This window comes from Carassius carassius, chromosome 28 (genome assembly GCF_963082965.1).
Source record: "Carassius carassius chromosome 28, fCarCar2.1, whole genome shotgun sequence".
Lineage (NCBI taxonomy): Eukaryota > Metazoa > Chordata > Actinopteri > Cypriniformes > Cyprinidae > Carassius > Carassius carassius.
This window is the reverse complement of record NC_081782.1, coordinates 29500366-29528121: the sequence shown is the minus strand read 5'-3', so window position 1 is coordinate 29528121 and position 27756 is coordinate 29500366. Positions and strand designations below refer to the sequence as shown.

At 39.9% G+C, this 27756-nt stretch overlaps 1 protein-coding gene across 2 annotated transcripts in view; it reads right to left on the bottom strand.

Moving 5' to 3' along the window:
* Positions 1-7127: 7127 nt before the first annotated feature.
* Positions 7128-27756, bottom strand: part of LOC132108289 (serine/Arginine-related protein 53-like) — a 147521-nt gene continuing 126892 nt past the window's right edge. For both annotated transcript variants that reach the window (XM_059514980.1, XM_059514979.1), the window contains exons 8-10: positions 13933-14039; positions 12446-12556; positions 7128-7779 (exon numbers count right to left, since the gene is read on the bottom strand). In XM_059514980.1, coding sequence (XP_059370963.1) covers positions 7687-7779; positions 12446-12556; positions 13933-14039 — 311 coding nt within the window. In that variant the 3' untranslated portion in view covers positions 7128-7686. The remainder of the gene's footprint in view (positions 7780-12445; positions 12557-13932; positions 14040-27756) is intronic.

Here is a 27756-nt window from a genome sequence, read left to right as displayed (position 1 = left end):
CCTATGGCTCTGTGGCATACCTCCGAACCAAGAATCCTCATGGAGTCGTCCAAGTAGCTTTTGTCACCGCAAGATCCAGAGTTGCTCCAAGAAAGCAGCAGTCAATCCCACGCCTGGAGTTATGTGCTGCTCTGACTGGAGCACAAATGGCTCAGATCTTCAAATCTGAACTCACACTGCCCATCCAGCGGGTGATGCTTTGGTCGGACTCTACTACCGTGCTCAAGTGGCTGCAGTCAGAGTCATGCCGATTCAAAGTGTTGGTTGGTACACGCGAGGCAGAGATTCAAGATCTCACTGAGGGCGACACATGGCGATATGTGGACTCTGCACAGAACCCTGCCGACAACATAACGCGTGGCAAACCTCTCAACACACTGACACCAGACAGCCACTGGGGTCAAGGCCCAACCTTCTTGTGGTGTGAATCAGACAAATGGCCACAAATTCCTCAGATTCAGACAGAGGCAGATCAGAGTGAAGAGCTCAAGAAACCTCAGTTCTGCGGCCTCACTACTACCACGCCAAGTCTTCTCCAAGACGCTAAGCAGTTCTCTTCCTTCAGAGACCTCCTGACCGCCACAACGAAGACTCTACATGGGGCGGCCCCAGGCAACGTCACAGCCTACAGGCAAGCCCAGCTGGCTCTGCTACAACACGTCCAACAAGACAGTTTTCCTATTGACTATGCCCTGCTGCAGTCAGGGAAACCGGTCGCCAAGAGCAGCAGACTTCTCAAGCTTGCACCAGAGTTCGACCACAGTGACAAGCTCATCCATGTTGGGGGATGTCTGCGCCATAGTAACCAGCTGGAACCGGATACTGTTCACCCGGTGGTGCTGGATGCCAAACACCCAGTCACGCAGTTGCTTATCCAAGAGTATGATTACCGTCTGCACCATCCAGGCCCAGAGAGGGTCTTCTCAGAGATGCGCTGCAAGTATTGGCTACAAGGAGGGCGAGAGGCTATCCGCCGCTTTCAGTGCAAGTGCCAAGAGTGTCAGAAATGGCGCGGTAAGCCACAAATCCCAAAAATGGCAGACCTGCCTCCATCCAGAGTCCAACTTTTTTGCTTCGGGCCATACTCGGTAGTGATTGGAAGGAGGAGTGAAAAGCGCTGGGGAATAATCTTTAAATGCATGACCACCCGAGCCGTGCATATCGACATGCTGTCCAGTTTGAATGCAGACTCATTCCTCATGGCCCTAAGACGGTTCATCGCCCGCAGAGGAAAGCCGTTTGAGCTGATTTCAGACCAGGGGACTAACTTCAGAGGTGGTGATCGAGAGCTCCGGGAAGCATTCGCCGACCTTGCTCCAGACATCAAAGCTCAACTCGCCTCTCAGCAAATCGACTGGAAGTTTAATCCACCTAACGCCCCCCAGTTTGGCGGCTGCTGGGAGCGCGAGATACGCTCTGTAAAACAAGCCCTGCAAGTAACCCTTGGAGCCCAGCTTGTGACAGATGAGGTACTGAGAACCCTACTAGTTGAGATTGAAGGGATTCTCAACTCCAAACCATTAGGCTACACATCTGCAGACATCGCCGACCCCGATCCAATAACTCCCAACTCACTGCTCATTGGGCGGCCAGATGCCTCTCTCCCGCAGGTGGTGTATCCTGACTCCGAGCTCCTGAGTAGTAGGCGTTGGCGCCATAGCCAGCTGTTGGCTGATCACTTCTGGAAGCATTTTATCCGTTTTTATCTGTCCAGCCTCCAGGCCCGACAGAAGTGGAATGCTGAAAACATGGGGAAGTCGTGGCCTAATGGTTAGAGAGTCGGACTCCAAATCGAAAGGTTGTGAGTTCGAGTCCTGGGCCGGCAGGAATTGTGGGTGGGGGGAGTGCATGTACAGTTCTCTCTCCACCCTCAATACCACGACTTAGGTGCCCTTGAGCAAGTCATCGAACCCCCAACTGCTCCCCGGGCGCCGCAGCATAAATGGCTGCCCACTGCTCCGGGTGTGTGCTCACAGTGTGTGTGTGTGTGTTCACTGCTCTGTGTGTGTGTGCATTTCGGATGGGTTAAATGCAGAGCACATATTCTGAGTATGGGTCACCATACTTGGCTGAATGTCACTTCACTTAAAAAAAACCCAGACCTGCACATTGGCAAGCTCCCTCGCTCACTGTGGCCAGTGGGTACAGTGACCAGCGTCTTTCCTGGCCTCGACGGTAAAGTACGATCTGCTGAAGTGAATGTAGGAGACCGGGCATACACCCGCCCTTTGGCTCGACTTATCCAGCTTCCAGAGTTGTCAGACTAATCACTACCGGACGAGTGGGTGCCTTTTCTTCTTCTGCAGATTACCTTCAGTAATCTGGGGGCGGCTGTAAAAAGGCCCCCTCGTGGCCGCTAAGCATCAGACACTTTACTGTGACTCTCTCTCTCTCCTACGGGAAGAATACTTGCTTCACCTGGACTCTTAACCAATCACAAGTTGACTCAGGATCGCTGCACGCTGGTAGCATTCTGTCCGAGACTTTTGCCAGTAGTGTACGCTAACTGCACGGACTTACAATCCATTTTGATACACGTGCTTTATCCTGTGTGCGTCTTTACAAGTAAGAATCTGTATTTTGTTGTTCCTTTACTGTCATTGCTGAGGCTAGAGTGGTAGTGTTTTGGCTGTTTAGTGTTGCTAATTTAAGCTCAGGTTTTTTCTGCCCGATTAGGCCTTGCATTGTGATGCTTCTTCCTATGTATAAATGTATAAGTCTCCACTCGGGCATTATTCTTTGGTTACACATTATAGAATACCAGTTAAGCACCTTCTGCGCGTAGTTTGTAAGCTATTGCGGTGATATTCGCCTTTAATCCAGTTAATCGGTTATAGAGCAGGCACTTTCCGCATGTACACTGGTCGTCATGTGACACCTCTCAGAGCGGCCTGTTGTAGTTATTTATGTGACCAGCAGAGGGAGCCATTGTATAGCAAATGGTTTATGCTTCTCATTGTTATAGTTGTAGCAGCCTAGAACCATTGCCCAGCCTTTTTCATTCTTTTAATGCCAGTTTCGGCCATGTTAAAATAATATTATTGTATTTTATTTCTGCTGTATTGTAGAATAGGATACAGTTAATACAAATAATGGTTTGTTGCATGATAATCATTCATATTCATTTAACTAATTATGGTTGTTTTTACTTCTTTATTTGTTTCAGAACCACACATCAATGTACATCTTCAATCATGCAGTTGTAAATTCAATAAATACTTCCAATGAAGAAATCTTGCGTGATTCTGACCGATTACCCGCTGTGAGCACTACCTAACGATCCACAAACTATTACAATTCAAAGAAGCCAGTCCTCTTCTAAACAGCCGGCTTGGTATTGGATGAGAAATGAGTGGCTCTTTTGCATTTGACATACGACGCTCAAGGCAGATGGAGCACCTCTCAATCATGCTGGGAATCTGTTTGGACATGCCAGGCCAAAAGAGAATATCTCTAGCGCGTTGTTTGGACTTGTGATGGACCTGTACATTCGCATACAGGCGAATGTACAACACAATATGCTGGCTTTAGCTTTGGGCATAAGGTAAGTACATCAAATGTAACTGGGGCTTCACTTGGGCATACAGGCGAGTGTACAACACCATATGCTGGCTTTAGCTTTGGGCATAAGGTAAGTACATCAAAGGTAACTGGGACTTCACCCTGGGCATACAGGCAAATGTACAACACAATATGCTGGCTTTAGCTTTGGGCATAAGGTAAGTACATCAAATGTAACTAGGACTTCACTTGGGCATACAGGCGAGTGTACAACACAATATGCTGGCTTTAGCTTTGGGCATACAGGCGAGTGTAAAACACAATATGCTGGCTTAGCTTTGGGGCAATAGCTTACGGTGAATATACAGGGAAACAGGAAGTGATGTAACTCACACCTTTTGGGGAAATAGACGTCAGGCGTTCCTTTTCTGAGGTTTCAACCAACTGCTGATAGAGATGCGGATCGAAAGCTGCTGCTGCGTTGGGCCGAACATGGCCTCCGCTGGTGTCACACACAGGTAAGTTGTTTCACCCGGGGTGTGCTACACTGGGTGGGTCGAACGCTTCCCTCTTCTTTCTTCCAACCGACAGGGTAAGAGATCTAGACAGGGGCGAACCTTTGAAGAACTCCACAGCAGGTAATAATACACGCACAGCTGATTTTAATTCAAAGTGCTTTACATAAAAGAAAGTAAAATAAACATGAAGAAAAATAATAACAAAAATAAAACCAGTAATTTTAAAACTTTGAAAATGATTTAAAAATTGACTTATTTAAAAGGAATTTAAAAACAGAAATAGAAAATTATTTTACATAAAAAACAGTGAAAATGTAAAATACAGTGCAATTAGTTCGGACATTGCACAGTGCTCATTCAATAAATGCGCAGCTAAAATGTGGCGGCCTCGTGTCCAGTGAAGGGTGGATTGACTGGACTCTTAATTCTGTTCTGGCATGGAGCTTTTTTTGTTTATCTCAATGTTTGGGTTCTGCGTTTTCTCCTGTTATGTCTTGTTCTGTCTTACAGGAGGAGCTGGTGAGCCTGGCGAATGTACCTGAGGCTTATCATGACTTGAGAGCGGTTTATACTAAGTCCTGAGCTTCATCTCTTCCTCCGCACCGCCCATATGACTGTGCAATAGATCTGTTGCCTGGCACTTCTCCACCTAGGGGGAGCCTTTACTCTCTTTCCAGGCCTGAGAGGGAGGCCATGGAGAAGTACATCAATGATTCTCAGGTAGCTGACATCATCCGGTCCTCTTTCTCTCTGGCTGGGGTGGGGTTCTTCTTCGTGGGGAAGAAGGATGGATCACTCCATCCCTGTAAAGATTATCAGGGTTTGAATGACATCACAACCAAGAATCATCTTTTTGCTGTTGATGTCATCGGCCTTCGAGCTCTTGCAGGGGGCGGCCATCTTTACGAAGTTGGACCTTGGCAATGCTCATCACCTAGTTAGGATTAGGGAGGGGGAAGAATGGAAGACCGCCTTTAACACCCCCACGGGACACTTTGAGTATTTGGTCATGCCCTTTGGACTTGCTAACTCTCCGGCCGTCTTCCAGGCACTAGTCAATGACGTGCTTAGAGACATGGTCGACCGGTTTGTATTTGTTTATCTCGACGACATCCTGATCTTCTCCCAGAACGAGCGATACCATTTTATCTATATATCTAAATAAAAATAGGCTAAGTATATATGAACCAAAGTAACTAGTAACTAACTACTTGAGTAGATTTTTTATCCGATACTCTTTTACTCTTACTCAAGTAACTATTCAAGACTAGTACTTTTACTTTTACTTGAGTAAATATTTCTAGAAGTACTTTTACTTGAGTACAGTTTTTGGGTACTCTACCCACCTCTGCGTTCGGGGTCCAAGAATGGTAAGCCTGACGCACTTTCGCGGATCTTTGAGGCTGGTTGTGGGGTTACTGTCACAGTTCAGGGTGCTTAATCTGCTTCCCTGTTGTCTGTGTCCTGTCATTTTCTGCAGCTTGTGCCCTCACCTGTCGCTTGTTCCCATTCTCCCTTTTATTCTCTGCTGTGTCTGTCCCTTGTTGTCAGTAGATTTTGTGCGTATTTGTTTCCTTACCTTCTTTTGCTGCTGTGGCCTGGACGCCTAGACAAGGAGTCTTTCTGTTGGCCGTGTGCCTGAGATCCTCTGTCACATTTTCACGTCCCGTTGGGCATTGCATCTGAGGTGGTTTCCACAGCCTGTGTCTGCAGATGTCTGTTCTTTTGTGTCTCACTACATGTTGGATTATAACTGGATTTTCCATTGTGCCTAATAAACTGTTGCACCAATCCTCTGCGTTTGAGTTCTCTCTCTTCACATCCTTGACAGAATGAATCATTACACCCCTAGTATATTTGTTAGTATAAGTAAAACTTATAGATTTTTCTTTTATGGCAAAAATCATTACGATATTAAGTAAAGATCATGTAAATGTTTTGTAAATTTCCTACCGTAGATATATCAAAACTGACAAAAACTATTTTTTATTAGTAATATGCATTCCTAAAAACTTAATTTGGCCAACTTTAAAGGCGGTTTTCTCAATATTTTGGCAAATAATGTCAGTAACACTTTAGAATAGGTAACACTTATTAGTTGCTTATTAGCATGCATATTACTAGAATATTAGTCATGTATTAGTGCTAATTAAGAACATATTAATGCCTTATTACCCTTGACCTTATTCTACATCCCTAATCTTATCCAATACCTAAACCTAACAACTACCTTACTAACTATTAATATGTAGGAAAATAAGAATTTATTGAAATATGTCGTAGTTAATAGTTAACAAGTGTTACCTATTCTAAAGTGTTACCATAATGTCCTATCCTAATAAACCATACATCAATGGAAAGCTTATTTATACAGCTTTCAGATGATGCATAAATCTCAATTTCAAAAAGTTGACCCTTAGGATTAGTTTTGTGGTGCAGGTTCATATATATTGCACAAAACAATAGTAGAGTTTATAAGCCGACATTTGGATGGGTTGAATAACAATTAAAAACTAATTTGTTTAACCAAATAAATGCATGTACAAATTTGAACTAATATACATGATTTCTAATGTGTTACAATCTGCTAGTGGGCTGTGCTGTAACAAAAATAAGTTGATGTTAAGACATCAACTTTCAGAGTTTAGGAGTAAGTGTACAGAACAACCTGATTTAGTAGCAGATAAATGTGAGAACATCCAATGAGCCCCCCAACGCCCCGTTATGTTATCATGTTAATGCTGTGACACTGTGTATTAGCAAAACATAATCACATTAAGTACAGTTCAATATCATTATAGAAAAAGATAATGCAAAATGTGGGGAAAAGATGATCCAAAATCAAATATTTCTTGTATAATATGTTTTAAAAAAAGAATGATGTCATTAGCGAAATTAGCATTTGTCTAGAAAACATGATAAAGAAAAAAAATCTCATAAGAAATATTTTAAATAATCATATAATAATTATCCTAATCAAACACATCAATAATCCTCTCAACTGTAGTGATGGTCCTGAATATCTGTATTAAGAGAGGTAAAATAAATCTGTTTGTAGTCTTGATTATTAATAAAGAAGGCTGTTTGCAATGAAAACCACCCTAAATACACAATGAGTTCATAGCTTTATTCTGGGATCTCTGACATGTAGCAGGTTTTACTTCACTTCCCTCAAGCTCACTCACTAAAGTCTGATTATTAAACACAGTAGAATATTAAAAATGACAAACAGAAACTCTACAGTGACTCCTCAAAAGGTTTTCACAGAGCTGTTCTTTAAAAACATTATGACTACAAGGTTTTATCCAAGATTTACAACAATCGTTTATTTTGAAAAAAAGAAAAACAGAATAACAACAGCAACAACAAAGCCCCAACACACACTAAACACACCTGTCACTCATGTTGATGAGAAGGATGTCTGCGCAAACTTAAAAAAGGGACACATTTTTATGTAAATCACGACTAAACCTTAATGTTAATAATATCGGTTAGTATGATGTAAAATAAACAAACAAAGAAGAATCAGAATAAGTCCATGCTGAAATGTGATCTGGAATCATATTTCCCATAGAATCCAGCAGGTGGAGCACCAGCTCGTTTCTGCGATGCGCTGGAATGACGGAGAACTGGAGCGAGTCCACAGGTCTGAGGAAGCTGGATCTGGTCAGGATACTGGACTCCCCATGAGCCTCTCCTGACGCAGAGAGATCAGTCTGTTCAACCACAAGCTCTCTGCCTCCTCTTTATCCACGAAGAGCTGCAGGAGAGTGAGAGAGACGCTTTACTTCAGTTCCAGAGAACTTCACTTCAGTGTCCATCACAGAGCATCACTACAGGGACACTGTGCCAACCTCAGAGCTCCGAGTCAGAACAGTCTCTTCTCAGACTTTTTGTCAGAGGAATGAACATTTGGTTTTAATATATTGTATTTATATTTTTTTGGTTACACTTTCAAACAGGAAACTTATTCACTATTAACAAGATGCTTAATAGCATGCATATTACTAACATATTAGTACTTATAAAACACACAGCTTATTCTGCATGACTATATTCTATATTTTTTATTTATTTGTTAATTTTTATTGCCATACCAGCATCTATGACTATTTTAATGGCAAGATCAATATTTAAAAGAAACAAATAGTACTCACAAAAACAACAACAACTGACAACAAACTCCCATCAAAAGAACAACAGTAACACTTTAGTTTAAGAATCACTTCTCACTATTAACTAGTTGCTCATTAGCATTCATTACTAGTATATTGGCTGTTTATTAGCACTTATAAAGCACATATTAATGCCTTATTCTGCTTGAGCATATTTTAGATCCCTTAATGCACTACAAACATAATGACATACAACTGACTATTGATAAGCAGCAAATTAAGAGTTTGAGGCCAAAGCCATAGTTAATGTTAACACACACACACACACACACACACACACACACACTCACAGACTAATACACACACACACACACACACACACACACACACACACACACACACACACACACACAGACTCACACAAACAAACACACACTCACAGACTAATACACACACACACACACACACACACACACACAGACTCACACAAACAAACACACACTCACAGACTAATACACACACACACACACACACACACACACTCACTCACTCACTCACTCACAGACTCACACAAACAAACACACACTCACAGACTAATACACACACACACACACACTCACAGACTCACAAAAACAAACACACACTCATAGACTAATACACACACACACACACACACACACTCACAGACTCACAAAAACAAACACACACTCACAGACTAATACACACACACACACACACACACACACACACACACACACACACACACACACACACTCACTCACTCACTCACTCACTCACTCACAGACTCACACAAACAAACACACACTCACAGACTAATACACACACACACACACACACACACACACACACACACACACACTCACAGACTCACAAAAACAAACACACACTCATAGACTAATACACACACACACACACACACACACACACACACACTCACAGACTCACACAAACAAACACACACTCACAGACTAATACACACACACACACACACACACACTCACAGACTCACACAAACAAACACACACTCACAGACTAATACACACACACACACACACACACACACACACACACACACACACACACACACACACACACACACACACACTCACTCACTCACTCACTCACTCACTCACAGACTCACACAAACAAACACACACTCACAGACTCACACAAACAAACACACACTCACAGACTCACACAAACAAACACACACTCACAGACTCACACAAACAAACACACACTCACAGACTAATACACACACACACACACACACACACACTCACAGACTCACAAAAACAAACACACACTCATAGACTAATATACACACACACACACACACACTCACAGACTCACACAAACAAACACACACTCACAGACTAATACACACACACACACACACACACACACACACACACAGACTCACACAAACAAACACACACTCACAGACTAATACACACACACACACACACACACACACACACACTCACTCACTCACTCACTCACTCACAGACTCACACAAACAAACACACACTCATAGACTAATACACACACACACACACACACACACTCACAGACTCACAAAAACAAACACACACTCACAGACTAATACACAGACTCTCACACACAGACACAGACACACACACACACACACACACAGACTCACACACAGACTCACACACACACACACACACACACACACACACACACACACAGACTCACACACACACACACACAGACTCACACACACACACACACACACACACACACACACACACACACACACACACACACACACACACACACACACACACACACACACTGAAGTGATTGCAGGGAAAGTTGTAAGACTGATTCCTTCATTAGGCAGAACAACAGAAAACACACATTTGTCAGTGCTGTTCTGATTAGTTGGGATGATGCATATTTGCTCTAAAATCACTTGATCAAATGATTTCTCTTTCTTTACTACATGATGAAATCAGTTCAGTTCAATTTACTTCACTATGATTCTTAGCTATTTAAGAGAATACACTGAAGACAAGGGTAATGATTGAAGTGTACGGAGGATGTTGTTTTTTAAAGAACCTTCTATTGGATTAGAAATACAAAATACATTGGATATTATTACAGTAAACCATGTGATGGCTTTCTGTGCAGTACAAGTGAATGTTACAGAGTCCTCCTACAGAGAGTGAAGTGAGCTGTTATTGAGATCAGATAATCTGTGAGTGTCTGCATGAGCGCCATTTCACGTTCCCTCCACGTTTACTCCACCGGAGGAAGCCCGGATTTGGCCTGATGCTATAGATCTGAAACGCAAGTAAACCTTTTGAAACAAATCTTTCCTATTGGTTTCTAATGGATTCCAAGCCTGCACTCTAATTGTCTGGGTTGGCTTAATATAGGACAATCACAGCTGCGATTAGATTTGGAGCAAGTGTAAATGGTATTGCATCATAAACACATCAGACAGGGTAATACACGCGGTTGATTCGGATGTCAGCGTAAAGGGAGAATTTGAGTGATTCCCACATTAGTTGTGCTTATGAGTTCCTTAAGTTTGGAAGTTCCGGATTCTTCTCCAACACTCATCACTCATTTCCTTCATCCAAAAAACACGAGAGGCACCAAATCAAATCTAGGCTTTGGAAAGACTGATCGCTTCCATCGTGCTGCGTGCGTATTATAAGCGTGTCATTTACATCGGGTTAGGGTCCGCCCGTAGCGTTCATTCAGGCTCTGTTTTCCTGGGAAACACGTGCACATGTAGCACTAATAGACTGAGGGTGTATGTCGCCCGCTTCCTCATGCCTTTTCCTTTCGTAGGCGATTCAGCGACACGACAACCAGCCTCCTCTGACTCCTAACGCACCTAGCGAAGCGCGGATAACGAGTTTGAAATTACAGTAGATACAGTAAGTGGTGGTGGCTAAATGATTGAATCATTACTGGTGATCAGGGCTCTCTCGCCTTGGGCATATTGCTGCAATAGATCAGCCTGTCGAGCTCATCTGCATCAGTCACACCTAACCCAGTTTGCCGAGCGAGAGAGATGGAGCGCGCTTTCGTAGGAAATTCTGTCTGCCAATATTACTGAGGCTGCATAAGAAGGGCCCTGAGTGGGTTGTCTAGGGGTGCAGCTTCAGAAATAGGCAATTTCTACAAGGGTGGGAGAGGAGAATTATTGATTGGAGGCCTTTTGGGAGGCTTCAGTGTAACTTCGGATGCTGGGCCCGCGACACCAGAGTCTTATTTGATGTCTGTTGTGAATAATACATACTATTTTTCTTAGAAAGAATTAGAGAGGTTCACGAGGCGGAGCGATTATCCAATTTTGTATGATTTATAAACCGTTTTCCTTGAGCAGATTGAGACTTTGGCCTCAAAGTATCAATACTTTATAGAATACTTTGTTATCTAGATAAGGACATTCAATAGACTTCAATTCTTTCATATACCGCTAGTTATAAATACTAGAACCTAACCTACAGCCTAACAGAAACATTCTGCATTTTGACAATTATCAATACTTTATATGGGTTTTGTTCACAATTTAGTTTGGGGACCGGTTCTCAATATTAACAAACTACTAACTACAACTTTTGCATCAATAAACTCCTAAGTTATTATTAGTTAGTAAGGTAGTTGTTATGTTTAGGTATTAGCTACCATGGTTCTTTTTTAATAAAGCAATAATCCCCATGGTTTACAGTAATTTTATAACAGCTAAGGTGATGTTAGGCACGAAACGGTTATAAATTCACTGTAAACCATGGCTTCATGGGGATTATTGCATTATAAAATGGTTATTCCATATATGTAACAAGGTTTCACAAAACAAAACAAAGCAAATAAAATGTAATGATATTAATAAAGACAGTATTCTTCCGCCAAAAAATGTAGTTCCTCTAAAATGGCTGTGGTTGCAACAAAGTGGTTGCCGAGCAACACACAGAAGTAAACAAAGGTGTGTGTTTGTAGAGTAATTTACAACAGCTTCAAACGTGGCTCAGCCAATCAGAATCAAGGAACAGAATTATCCGTTTTATAAGTACTAAATAATGAGCCAATATGCTAGTAATATCCATGCTATTTAACAGAATTGGAAATTGAAGTGTTACCTTGTTTTGACAAATTAAGATGCCCCCTATATCTTTGTACAAATATGTTGCAAAAATCTGGTGAAGTAGGCACACACACACACACACACACACACACACACACACACACACACACACACACACACACACACACACACACACACACACACACACACACACACACTCTTACGTTAGGGTGAGCCAGAGCGTTGCTGTCATTGTACATGATGGAGGTGGGCAGAAGGGCAACTTCCTCTTTTATAGCCTCTGCCTCTTTCTTGATCTCTGAAACATCAGTCACCTACAAATAAAAACTTGTGTTATTTACAAAAACCTTAGGAAATCACACAGAGAACTCATCTTTCCACCATTTCACACATGCACCTTATTCATAATTTTTCCATCCACACCCCACTTTGCATGACTAGTTGTTTAATTAAAGAGAAATGCCTCACTCCTTTATCTTCCCCTTGAGATCCATTCTTGTTTGGTGCTATAAGTAGTCATAAATTAGACCCTTAAAGCAGGGCTCTTCAGCTCCAGTGTCCGGCAGACTTTAATTTCAACCATCATTAAACACACCAGTCTGTACTGGGATTCTGAACACCCTGATTAGAAGAGGATATTTAGAGAAAGCAAACCGTTTGCTTCCCACCGTTTCCTCAAAATATCTTCTTTTGTGTTCCGCAGAAGAAAGAAACGCATACAGGTTTGTCACAACATGAACTTTCATCCACGGCTGAACTATGCCTTTGATCTGAACAGACTTTTTGCTGCTGTTTTTGACACCCCCTTCAGTAACACATTATCATCAAGTGTGTGTCATTAGTAAGTTGCAGACATTGAGTGATCCTTGCACCTGGTTTCAGATTCTAATAAGGCTCTTTTTGGAGGGGAAGAAAGTGATTTCAGTTACCTATTTTTTGAGTAAAGGTAAGGTATATAAAGCTGCTTAAAAGGTTCTTCACAGCGATGCAATAGAAGAAGCATTCAGTCAAATGTTCTTTAAAGAACCATCTCTTTCTGACCTTTTTATAATCTGAAGAACCTTCTTTCTCCACAAAGAACCTTTTGTGTAACAGAAATGTTTTTCAGACGTTACAGTTTCTTAAAGGAAACATTCAGACAAAAAGGTTCTTCAATGGCATCACTGTGAAGCACCTTTCATTTTAAGAATGTACATGGAATGGAAATGACTGAAAAATCTAATGTGCATGAATCTATGTATTTGTGTTTGTCAGAAGAATGCCGTCAGTGTATGCTTCTTCCGCTCCATCAATAGAGTTGCATCATTCAGAACTAAACGTGGTGATGTTAAGTGCTGGTCTGTTTCCAGTGCGTCCTGAGATCCGTCCCTCTGGTGCAATCTATCATACAGACTCAGTTCAACTGTCACCTTTTGTCTCAGACCACAGAGATCTGTGAGCATTTGTTAGTAATCTAATTTGAGCGGTGAATGTGAACGCTCTCCAGTAATGCTCTCCTCCGGCGGTCGGACGCTTTTCAAGAGGACGGGTGCCACAGACCAAACGAGATATAATGGCAATCATTTCATTTGCAGACAAACGGAGTAGTAACTCGGCGCAACAAAATCAAATAAAAGAATATATATATACATCTATATACAGTATGAGAAGGAAGGCAAGAGAATAGAGAGGGAGAGAGGCAGAGATGTACCTTGGTGCTATCCCGAGATGATTTGAAAGCCTGAGGAACAAAGGAGTCGCTCTCAATGGCCTCGATATCCTTTATCCTCCTCACCTGCTCGGCCAGAGACATTTCCTCTGGAGGGACAAAAAACAGAGCGGTGAATGGACAGATGAGAGGTCAGCGGTGCGGGTCAAACGGTCACAAACCACAGAAACAGAAAAACATCAAGTTGATGGCTTCATCTCTTAGCGTATAATAGCGTCAGTCTACTGGACACTGTTGAGTTCACATTAAAGCAGCTGTGTCCTGATCCCATTACCCTTCTCTTCAGCTTCAGTGTGTCTCCAGCTAAACAACAGTATACTCTCCAAACAAGCAAGAACACACAGTACATAGTACCACAGCTTGTCAAGGAAAATGACTGGTCTCTGTTGTGTTAAGTGCCCTCCTCAGTTTGAAGACGGACGGAAATGACTGTGCTTAAATATGACTTGGAAAACAAGTCTGGACAGTACTAAGTTCAGTGGAAGTAGCTTGAAGGCTTTAGGATTGAATAGTCCGAAATGTTGGTTCTAGAAGATTATATTAGTATGATATGTATATGTGGATCAGTAATTATAGTCTGCATTATACACAAGTTATGATCCTCTTTACTCTCAATTGTGATGAATATCACAGTAAATTGAATGTAAGGTGAAAATAAGAAATGGCGGTCACACTTTATTTTAAGGTACAATTCTCTTCATTAACTATGACTTTTGCCTCCTTATTAGCTGCTTATTAATAGTTAGTAAGGTAGTTGTTAAGTTCAGGTATTGGGCAGAATTAGGGATGTAGAATATGATCATGCAGAATATGTGCCTTTTACGCACTAATAAACAGCCAATATGTTCGAATAAAACAGTTGTGTTAATAACAAACTAGATAACAGTGAAAGCTGGTCCCGAATTGTCCTTTTTGGTTTCTTGGTGACTTTAAGAACTGGATTGCTCATGACGTGATTAACATTGAAGCAACGTTGTACTGGTGATATTAACAGACTTATGAAATCACCTGATTTCAGAGTAAGCATTACCCCAACAAACACAGCTTTTAAATCCCAGGTCTGTCTATACAACAGTTTATCCTGTTTAAAACACAGCCAGCGTTAAACCAGCTAAAATGATGCATGGTAAACAACTCTGAATTTTAACGGCTCCTATTCTGGTATTTGCTGTATATTCAAATCTCCCATTAATATGTTTTAGTCCAGGTACTGGCTGTCCTTCGTTAATGCCCTCTGGTGGTTGAGCTTATTAATATCACACTAAAACCTTTTAGAGCTTAAATGATGGCTGATTTCAATATTCCACACTCTACAGACTTTGCAAGTGTGTCAGATTACTCTACTAACCCTAACCTCACAGTCTAGTAATACTCTAATGAGAGTGAGTTGACATGCAGTTGCAAAGTTCGTAGAATGTCTGACTATTAAAAGAAAAGAAAATGTGTTTAGAATTCCATAATCAATCCAGTCGTGTCTAGAGATCAAAGGTTTTAGAATATCAGCAATTTCAAGGAGGTTTAAAAATAAAAGTAATAAATTCTAAAGCTCTTCGCATTAAACAGATCTTCTGTTGACTTCATATGCAATGATCTCACTCCACACATTTATTCAGCAAATAAAGACCTAATGTGATACTGCTCAGTCCTATTATTTACAAATAAACTGGGTCTAATATTTGTTACTCCATATTAACTTCTTGTTTACTGAACTATAAACTGAGATTACCTACAGCCTCAGCTGTGCTGTTATTCACAACATCAGCGCTGCGGTTTGAAAACATAAAACACAATGCATTACTGATACTCAAATTCACCCACAATTTAATCTCTCTCCACACATATGCATGAAAATGCTCAGAAACAAACACTATTAAGTAGGAATCATGCTCTCGCGCTCACACACACACACACACACACACACACACACACACACACACACACACACACACACACACACATCCCTGCGCTAATGAGAGGAATTAATTTAATCCATTAACTGCCAGGGAGGAACTGTCACAACACATCTTCTCGCTCTGCTCGTTTAATGAATAAATGAATATTTGCTCTGGTTTTCTCTCTGTTAGCAGAAACTCTCTCTCTCTCTCTCTCTCTCTCTCTCTCTCTCTCTCACACACACACACACACACACACAACACACACACACACAGACTTTGACTTATCATACGGCTTATGAACATAACTTAAACACTGTAGCAATGTCATTCTTTCAGGCAAACAGTTGAAAACGTCTACAGAGACACATTTTTAATGAATATCTAGCTTCATTAAAGTAACATCCATGTGCACATAGATTTTTTTACTGTAACACACACATAATAAAAACACAAATGTGTGTCAATGTTAACAAAAACAAACCTGCAATAAAATGAGCCCAAACAATGTCAGGCATGTGTCCACACACACTGATAACAGTTTGCCTTCTCAAAACCACACACACTTGAGCACGAGGCGAAACGGAGGCGCAATATCCTCTAGCAGCCTACAGACCGTCCTTAAGATGACAGCAGTCCACTGGCTCTCAATCACACACTTATTACTGCTCCTGTGTGTGTGTGTGTGTGTGCACTGATCATCTTAATGACTGATACACACACACAAACACACAAGCCCACCCAGATATATCAGTGACAACCTATCCTTGGCCCGGAATTCCATTAATGCCTCATACTTTTTGACAAACACATTATTGGTAGATAAAATGACTTCCATATGCTGTTTGTCAGATGTCAGTGAGGAAAGATATGTATTTCATAGGAAAATCTAAAATAATGGACTTTGAGAGAGGGGCCCGTGCCGAGCAGCAAGCAGAAAATCGATAGCGCTGTCTGAGAGACACGATCAGCACAAGGCCAGGTCAAAGATGACATTTAATATTGACACATTATCCACAAAATTAATTTAGAGTCCATTGTCGCCGCGTTACACAAGCTTTATAGCAGTCTTAACCACAGACGAGAGAGATATGATGACATGGGTTCTGCTCATTTGAAGCATGTTTGGTCTTTCCCTGCCCTCCTGAAGGACTAAACGGACCCTGTTCAGTGAATTTTATTAAACATGAATGAACCAGGAGATTAACGTGTGCAAAAACAGCTATCCAGCATCATCAAACGCTCTTAATACTCTCGCTTAATAGCAGTTTCTTCACTTGCAAGTCAAACGAAAGCTCCTCTTTGGCAAAACCACAAGAGGGCGATGTTCAACAACTCAAGGTCCAGCACCAAGACTCACAGTGCCTGATTAATTCCCATAATTGAATGCCTTACTTCCATGAGCTAAATTACAGCGGCTCTCATCACTGATGGAATAATTAAAGCAGTAGCTGCCCATCATCAGGTGGTCGTCTCAAACGGCCGTGGATTCAGACAAGACCTAATGATGGCACTGCACTGATTGAGAATGAGAAGTGTGTTGAGACGAGTGTGTGAGAGGGGGAAAAACACTACTCTACAATACATGGAAAAACCTGCGGACCTCTCACACGCAGCTGTGTTTATGTGTTTGTTAGAAATAATCAGTGCTCAGTGCTTCTCAAGCTTTCTGACTCCAAGGCCCCCCACTGTTCACAACAATATTTCCAAGACTTTTCCAGTTTTTCATGATGCATGATGATTTTTATATATTAGGCTGCCTTAACTACTATGTACTTGCATTTAAACGAATCATTTGGTACAATGCACTTATTGTGTACATACATGTTTTTACATTGTACTTCTATTACTTAAAATACCTATGTAATTACATCTGTAATTACATTTATAATTACACTGGTAACCCACTGTTAAACCACAAACTTTACCCTCAATAGCAGCAGAAGTCTTTTGCAATACAATATAAACACATTAATTACATTGTACTTATTTTTTGATGTAAGCACGTAGTAGTGAAGGCCACCTTATGCGTGTGTGACCATTTTTTAACCTAGTTTCTACCTGATAAAAATATTTTGCAGCTCGGCATAATTAGAAAATATAAATTCATCATAAAAATGCAAAGTAATTTATTAATTTACATGACTTTTCCAAGTCTTGAAATCATAGTTTCAAGGGGACAGTATTTATAAAAAAATAAAAAATAAATAAATACACAATAAAAGTAAATTGATTAATTACAAATAAATACAAATTTAATAAAATGAAACAAACAAATTAAGCACAATAGCATTCTTGTTTTAAGTGGTTCTAGCTTACTTTAATTCTTGTTTTGTTTTGTTGTCAACTTGAGGCTCTATAAAATAAATGCACGTCCATATCAACATATTTCGATCTACATGCTCTCACAATCAGGCAGAAAGTTGAGCTAGCTGTTAAACACACAAGGACACTGCCTCTATGGGAAACCATTGGGAATCCAGCCCCCATCTCAGCATCAGGATAAGATATGTAATTCAATACTCAATTCAGCCTGTCTCTGTGGATAGATTTATTTATTTATTTCTGGCACGGCTAATTGATAGAAATTAAGCCATTAATCAAGCCGCTAGCCATCATTCAGGCCAAAGAAGATGAATACAAACTTTCATAATAACCACCTTCCCCATTTTAGACCTCATTAGCATTAATTTTTAATGCAATTATGCTATTCTTTTACGCTGAGCTCATAAATTACGACTCTTTTGTTGCCGATTGGCCTTGTAAAAGCCGGGCTAATGCTTTGTAGTCTGATCTTTAAGGCAATTACTGGCTTCTCCAGTCTTTTATCTCCCTGCATTTCCAATAACCTTCCATCTAATGATTTATCTGGGCAAACCCCTGACACGCATCCGACTCGCCCCTCTTCCATTAACACTGTCTTTATTTATCTAGGAAGATCTGGTGTCTAAATAAAGATCCTCTCCCGAAGAACGCCGCTCCACTTTGTGCGAGTGCTACAGACGACGTGAAGAGAAAACGCTGTTTCCATCACAAACAGAAGCCTAGATGAAAGGTCACTGCTTGCAAAAACTGACATTAATTCCTTTTAAATACAGCGTGTCAGTCAGATACACTCGAGACATTTGAGCGTCAGCTCGTCCGAGCTACAAAACAACTATCTGAACAATTTCCAAAGGCAAGGCCAGAGCTGACTAGACTACACACAAACTGTAATCCATTACTGATTCCAAATTACATGACGAATATTGTAGTAACGTAATCCATTACATTACATATTTTAGGTAACATAATCAGACTACTGTTTAAATGACTTATAGTATAATAATAATTTATTGCTATTGTGTGAGTATATGCAATCAAGTAACCAATACAAAAATGATCTGTTTATGAGTATTTGAAAATGTCCAGGCTAGCGAAGGCATCTTTAAACACAGCAGCAGGCATGAAAACATGAAAACACGTCGGGCCGCTGGTCAAGTAATAGTTCTTGACTGCATTGACATGCAAAGCTGATTCGAATGCTGAAAATGCATCAAGTGCATAATTATTTGCTGATTTCAATTGATAGTTACCCGACCAAAGTGGCATGTCAATATTTGCTAACTAACTAATACCCTCTAGTCTGGTTTGCACTCATGGCCAGCTCTTCCACTAGTAACATGCACCGATCCATGTTTGGAGCACATCGCGCTTCACAAAGGGCCAAATAAAAAGCTTCTGCAGCAATCTGATATGGACCGCACTTGATATGGGTCATCTACAAGTGGATTGAGACTCACTTGCTCCATGTTAGCTCATGCCAGATGCCGTTAATGTCCCTAAGGGTCTGAAGCGGTGTGTGAGAGACAGAAACAGAGGAAAGCATGCTCTGGAATCTAGTTGGATTTAGCTTTATAGGACATAGGATTTCCTCAAGAACAGTCACTGTAAGAGATAGATGTACGATCAGCTCATGAAGAAAGTTTGTAGGTAGATTTTCCTGCTGAACTGCACCAATTTGTAGCAATTTGGGTGAAGTCATCAAGCATATGCAGCATTATTGGTTTGAGGAGGTTTTATCAATATCATTGATGTCTGAAGCTTTCAGCAGGAATTACCACTGCTGAAGATATATTTGATGTTTGATGCCTGATACAAAAGGTATATTAAATCGACATTATCTAGCAAACCAATTAGCATTTCTGTGTAAACTGGGGTCCGCAGTGAGGAAAAAACAGACCAAATCGTGGAATCCAGCCATAAAACTGATATAATGCGCAATGTCATGGACTGTGTCAAGTTTTGGATGAATTAATCAAAAATAGAATTTAGAAATGTAGAATTTGAGAAAACATCAAATGAATTTTGAGAATATATAAAACATTTATTTGATAGGGGCCTAAAATTTTAAGGAAACTTTTGATATTGTGTTGATAAATTGCATGAGTTTCATGATTCCAGTTAATTAGATGTGCTCTTTTATTACATGAAAAAAATAAATGTAACAAATAAAACCAGAAAAAAAAAGAGATTTTAAAAAATGTATTTTTTGGGGAGAAATGCAGCATTGCAGCATGTAATCAACCATTCTCCACTGCAACACAATACTGCAGAGATGCAGTGAATCTCAGTGAATAACAGTACAAAAGTAAAAAAAGAAATAAATAATAAATGATCAATATGTGATGATCAAATGGCATGTAAAGCAGTCATTGTCTCTAACCAGGGGACAGTGTCAGTTTTCCTTTCTCTTTGGAGTGTTACAAGCTGTTCATGAATAAATAGTAAACCACTAAAGTTGCAAAGACGAAAGTCTCAAACCCAAGAGATATTCTTTATTAAAGTTAAGACTCATCCACTCCCTCCTAAAACACCTCGTTTAAACACGTCCCCATATCTACATCACTGTGTGGGGAGATTTGCATAACACCGCCCAAATATTCATGCAAAGAAAGGTGAATCTTTGTTTGATTTTCATAAATAGTTTTTTAAACTTTTCCAAAGTTTCTTCAAAAACAGATACAGTGTGACAGTACACCAGTTTCTTGTCACATTCAAACTGGCTGTCATAATCAATCTGAATGCATTATTTGTAAACTGAAAAAACATTTTGCCCAATGTATTAGCTGTAATATTACAGCCCTATGTAGCAATCCCTAGTAGCACATAATTTGCACATGAATCACACACTAATTTTATTAAATTCGGATTTGGATACATGTTTAGATATTATCAATGGTGACTTTTTTGTATTCATCCTTTTTTTCTCAATATTTTTGTTGTTGTTGTTGCTTGAAACAAAAGCTTGATTTAAAGTGTCAGTTTTCGCATTATTATTTCAGTCAAACCTACCACAAACTACATATAAGAGTCTGATCAGTGGCATAAAAGTAATCAATGCAGCTACTTAATCCTTTGCTATTCATTAACACGTGAATTTCTCCTTTAAATAACACGACGCTCTGCCCTCTATGTGAACGATGCTGTTCCCATTAAGTGCTGTTAGAAGTGATTTAATTGATTCAGCATTTCGACACCCCCATAAGGATGCATTAAACTCGACAACGTGGTTTAATAAAGGATGTATTGATCTTGAGAATTAGCACATTTTAATAAACCAATATTTTTTAATTGGCTGTTAAAGTTTATATGGGAATATTACATGACACTCTGATCGATGCTTTGGAGCAAAAACGCACACCTTTCGGACAAATCTCGCAAAATGATTTATCAACTGCCCACAAATGCTTCCTAAACAAAATACTGATTTTGTGCACTTTATTTACCGTACCAATATTTAAAATCGGCCTTTAACTTAGCTTTATTGCATGGCAAAAAAACAAACAAACCTTGTCTTGCCAAAGCAGTAGTAGCGCTCTTTGGCGCCCCCTTCAGCTGGTGGCGGTCTACTTTAGAGAGTTTACATATATGTCCAAATGGTATGTTTCGTACATGTTACTGTTATAACCGAATACCTACATAAATAGTGAGACCAAGCTGAATGTGCAGAAAAGTTATAACAATTCATAAAATCGGATAGCTCCATGGGTATGTTTGTAATTTTCTGGTTATGTCAAGTTCTAAAATATTTTCAAGGGTAGAAAACGTGCGTAAAAACTATTTGCAAAAATCCTTCTCCAGTAAAAACTGGAAAAGTCATGGTGCCTTTAAATAATGTTGTGAACACTGGGGGCAACAAAGGTTGAGAAGCACTGGTTTACATGCACTTTACAAGTTTGATTTTATGCAGACTAATGCAATAATTTATCAAGTTGAAATGTCGTGTAAACACTAGTTTAAGTAAGACTAACAGACATCAAACGCACTTGTCAATCAGACAACAGTTGCTTTTGGTGTATGTGCATGCTTCAAAAGATGAACGCAACACAAGCAATGCCTCGTATCAGTCCATATCATACCATGCGATTCTAGCTTTACTATGCACAAACCTGTAAAACTGCACAGGAAAACCATAGCAGATGGATGTTGCTTAATGCCAATGGTGGCCTACCGTACATTAACATTAGTTCCTGCTCATACAGACGTATCCATGATTTATAACAAAATCATTCTTTCCTGTAAATAATTTACAGTTCTTGTCATTGCAAATACAAATGCACAATGGGAAACATCATCTGTGAGGTTCCCGTCATGATGTCAGAACTGAGCCGTAACACAAATAAGAACCGTAATGACAAAGAAAAGCTCTGTTTACTGCGTGTGTGAGAGAAACAGCACAAACGTCACAGTAACATCAACACAAGGATGAAGGAGAATAGAGGAATGTGGAAAAAACAGCATTCTCAGCTCTGTCAAACATCTCTATAATTAAGGAAACACCCAACCAACTAACTACGTAATTGGAGTTAGCCTTATGATGTGATCAGACTTAAATGCAGACTAAGAGGCTCTCCATTCATGAGACCGAAGCCTAACGCTACGACTGTAACTCTCCTTCATTCTTATCCACCAGGCAAACAAATCTGATTCACAGATATGTGTGATCAGCATTATTTCTCAGCACTGTAGTGTAACTCAAACGGTGGTTTCCACGTAATTGACTGCAGAGAAGGTCACTGTCACAATGCAGGTGGACTCATTTGGCTAATTAAGAACAGTGCCCCGGTGACCTCTGTCTGGGGCAAATAACCTCACAGTATTTAAAACCCTGCACTCTGCTTTATTGAGAGCAAATAAGAAAGTCTGACTTCATTGTTAGTGAGATTTGACTGTTGATGCTCCTGTTATTACTAGGGCAGCGGATTGATTTATGAAAAAAACTAATTAATCACAGAGATGTCTGTATTTTAGTGATATTACATGCACATAACAGAAGAACACTAATATTCATGGGAAAACAACATAAAAACTGTATCTTTGCTAAGTATGAATGAAGGCCAACATCACTGATAGTTCTACTCATAGGCTTAGCCTTCCCTTGGCCATGGGGACCTGGGGCAAAAATGACACTCATTTGGACAAATCAAATCGATCAGGTCTGTGAAAATGAAAAGACAGTGCCGATTGTGGCATCAAATTAAGATCTGCTCAAGTTGCACCCCATTTCATTTTTAGATGTTTTTACAGTGTTGAGCAATTTAACCAATCACACACAATTCTGTTGAGCTTAGGAATGCAGTGGCCAATCAGAGGCGTTCAGATGAGGCACCGCTGAAACTCATCAGTTTTGACGAGTGCGTTCTCCGCAAATTCTCTCATAAACAACAAAGCGCAGATGCATGTACAATGGACGTAAGAGATTCATTTCACAGTGCATACAGCTTCAGTGATTATAACGATGTTTTTTTGTGAGAGTTCTTAAACTCGCGATAGATCAAAATTAGTGATAATGTCCCTTTCTATATATAATTTATTCACTGTCGAATAACAGTGGAAAGGAAACGTTATATAGCCTAATTTTCAATTTCTAATGTATTTATGAAATGGTAATCACTTCACTTTGAAATACAAAGTCAGTTCCATTAAACATATTTTATTACCAACCCATGTCTGGTTGTTGCCTAAAAAGACGGGTTTATGATGTTTAATACATTTGGATGCTTTTAGCCTTACCCTGGAGTTGGTTCACCCTCTGCCTGTGGTTATACCTTTTATTAATGTGTTTATTTGTTTTTTATTTATTGTTTGTATGGAATTATAGACATTCAACATTACAGCCTAATTGAAAGTCACAGTTTCTTTTATTTTCAAATTACAGCATTACATAATTTCTACTATAACCGGATAATTTAAAGCACTTAACTCACCTAATTTAAGAGAACTAAAAACAATATACACAAAGCCATTATGATAAAATCACATTTATCTCTACTGTACATTAACATTTATTTCCTGGATTTATTTTCACAACAAATACTGCACATTTTTTCATTTGCGCATCGATTCTCTTGATACAGTGTCAGCATCACAAAAATGTCATAATTCTCTCTGGACTTAATAAAGAAAAAAACGTGTGAGAAAACATGTGAGAAGACTTTAGCAGAGTTACTTAAAAAAAAAAACACATTGCATTAATATATATTTTTTTCCTTATTACATACACAAATGAAAGTGTTTCCCAGTCCTAAATCAATAGTGTTCACATTTGTAAACAGAGCAGTCCACACAGTTTTTACAGTAGAAGTTAGCCTGCAATAGATCCAGCAACGACACATATTGTGTATCATAATAATAAGTGCATATCATAGACTTTGTGAGTGTAACACTCTGGTCACATTGATTGATGGAGCTCAGACAATTGGTGGCCCGATCGACCACAGAGTGACCCGTCAGACACCCCATCAGTGAGGCTCTGTTCCCGGTGTCTGAGACCACCAGTCCCGACTTGATGAGGTGCAAACGACCCAACCACACACATGCAACGCTCAACACTCCACCCCGAGGATTTCCTCCCAGTCCCACAACATAAACACATACACACTTTCTCACATTACACACACCAACACACCTTCTCACATATCAGCATATGACAATCTAACAGTCTAGTAATGAGCACCGCTTAATAAAGTCACTCTGAGAGGCCTCTGAGTGTGTGTGTGTGTGTGTGTGTGTGTGTGTGTGTGTGTGTGTGTGTGTGTGTGAGGGTTTGGTTGGGCCACCCTCATGCTCAATACTCTAAAACACCATGTTCAACACAACACACAGAAACAGCTGTTAACAGAACTACCAAACCTCTAGCAGCACATTACAAACTGTATAACTGCATATTCAAATAATCAGAACAATCCTTTACAAAAGACACGTTTTATAGAAATTATGTGTGAACAGTCAAAAAAAAAAAAAGATGCATTACTGCCACAGTCTTGGTTAGAATTATTAATAATAAACATTAATTTGTCACTCATTACTTTTTACCATTGTTATGCAAGTTTATTAAAAAACAAGTTGCTACATCTGTACTTTCACTCAAGTAAAATTGTATTTAACCGGACAGAGTAATATTTTACTAGGGTATCTGTACTTCTACTCAAGCACTCAATCTGTGTACCATGTCTACTATTTCATAACTGTATATCTTGGTGCACTATCAACAAGTGTATGGCTCTTAGGCAATCCAGGTTCTTCTCAATGATGCCATACATGTTCATTTGAGAATGAGGTTTCTAATACCGTATTTTTTGGACTATAAGTCGCACCTGAGTATAAGTCGCATCAGTCCAAAAATACGTCATGATGAGGAAAAAACATATATAAGTCGCACTGGAATATAAGTCGCACGTATTTAGAACCAAGCACCAAGAGAAAATATTACTGTCTCCAGCCGCGAGAGGGCGCTCTATGTCTTCAGTGTAGGCTACAGGAGCACTGAGCAGTATAGAGCGCCCTCTCGCGGCTGGAGACGGTAATGCTTTCTATTGGTTCATATCTCTCGGTTTATGTCAAATTAATTTTGATAAATAAGTCGCCCCTGACTATAAGTCGCAGGACCAGCCAAACTATGCAAAAAGTGCGATTTATAGTCCGGAAAATACGGTATATGATTGGGCTGCAGTGATATTAGGGTGGGCTAAAGAGAAGCATCAATAAACGAACTGTGCATATTTTTAATAGAATATGAAAAGGTAAACAACAAACAAAACTGAATTATATCATTTAAATGTCCAGTGCGGGGAATGGGTGTCACTGGCTTACTGTGTCTAAATATTTAGCGTCAATACAGGAGAACAAAGGATTGCACAGAGGGCCTTTTTTTCTTTAAGTTAAACTCACTTGGGAGAAGCCAGAGAGAGAGAGAGAGAGAGAGAGAGAAAGAGAGAGAGATAGAGAGAGAGAGAGAGATAGAGAGAGAGAGAGAGAGAAAGAGGGAGAGAGGGAGAGAGAGAGAGAGAGAGAGAGAGAGAAAGAGAGAGAGAGAGAAAGAGATAGAGAGAGAGAGAGAGAGAGAGAGAGAGAAAGAGGGAGAGAGGGAGAGAGAGAGAGAGACAGAGAGAGAGAGAGAGAGAGAGAGAGAGAGAGAGAGAGAGAGAGAGAGAGAGAGAGAAAACAGAAAAAAGAGAAACTATACATATACTTAATTATTTAACAAATCTGTTTTTGTTTTATGTATTATATAATTGTTTATTCCTTATTCATGTAATGTACAATGCTTTGGCAATACTGTGCAAGTCATGCCAATAAAGCTCATTTGAATTTGAATTTGAGAGAGAGAGAGAGAGAGAGAGAAACTTTAAATTTGCAGTGATAAAAAATCAATAAAACAGTAATTGCTTGGCATATGATTGCATGGGAAACAAATTATAAGGAGGAGGCTGATGTCCGGGCGGATTAGGTGTTTTGGGTTCAGTGGACCGGTCGACGGAAAAGGTCTCCGTGTGATAATTAAATCTTCTCACTCTGATTTTCTGCCAATTTTATTTCCCCTGGGTCTACAATACTAATTCACTGCTTATAAGCCAGGCATAACTAATCACTGGAGTACAGAAAATGGCTGCTCTGAATGAGAGAAAGGTCTGCAGACACATTTTATTTCAAATATTACAGTTACATTGGGCTTGCAGTGATGAATGATCTCAGAAATATACCTTGATTGTACACAATAAACATCCAAAAACGAATAGCTTGTTTGCAAACTAATAACTAGTAAGTGCTCCTTAAAGGGAAATAGAAATGTAAAAGGAACAGGAGTTGCACTCACTGCTTCATATAAAGTGCCATTCAACAGATTGGGTTCTTCAGCACACTGCAAAAAATGACATTTTGTCAGACAAACGTTGACTGAACTACAGTACTGAATACAGAGAACGTGACAATACATAAAAAGACCTCTAACACTAGCTTGCTCTATTCCTTTTCTAGTGTATTCTATCTATTTTCTTTTTATTTATTAATTAAAAATCCCATGCTATGTGTACTGTGTTAAGCTAACTGAGACTTGTTATAGCACTTATATATCATTGCTCTTTTGTTGTTTCTGATTGCTTCCACTGTCCTCATGTGTAAGTCGCTTTGGATAAAATCATCTGCTCAGTGACTAAATGTAAATGTTCTCACTGGTCCGTCATGCACTAACCTTAATAAGCAATTCATGTGTGTAAAACTTGAACTAAAACATCTACAATTTGAAGTTAGTTTGCTGAATTGATCAAGAGACCGATGCTGACATTGTCCAGAACAGATATTTCGAAGGCCACAATATTATATAAAAGAGTGAAATAAGTAGACAGCTCAAGATGATACAAGCAAACTGCATTATAACAGAAATACAATGTGGTGTCAAACCAACAAAGAGCCAGTTTTCCCCTGTGGACACTCCAAGTCCTTCTCAAACACCATGTAGAAAAGCTCTAAGAGACAGGGAAGAGTGTATTTCAAAGCTGATCCTTGAAATACAAGCTGAAGTCATGACAATTAAATCATTTAGGCCGGCACGAGCCCCACTCAGCAGGCTCCAGTCCAAGGGTCAACTGCCTGT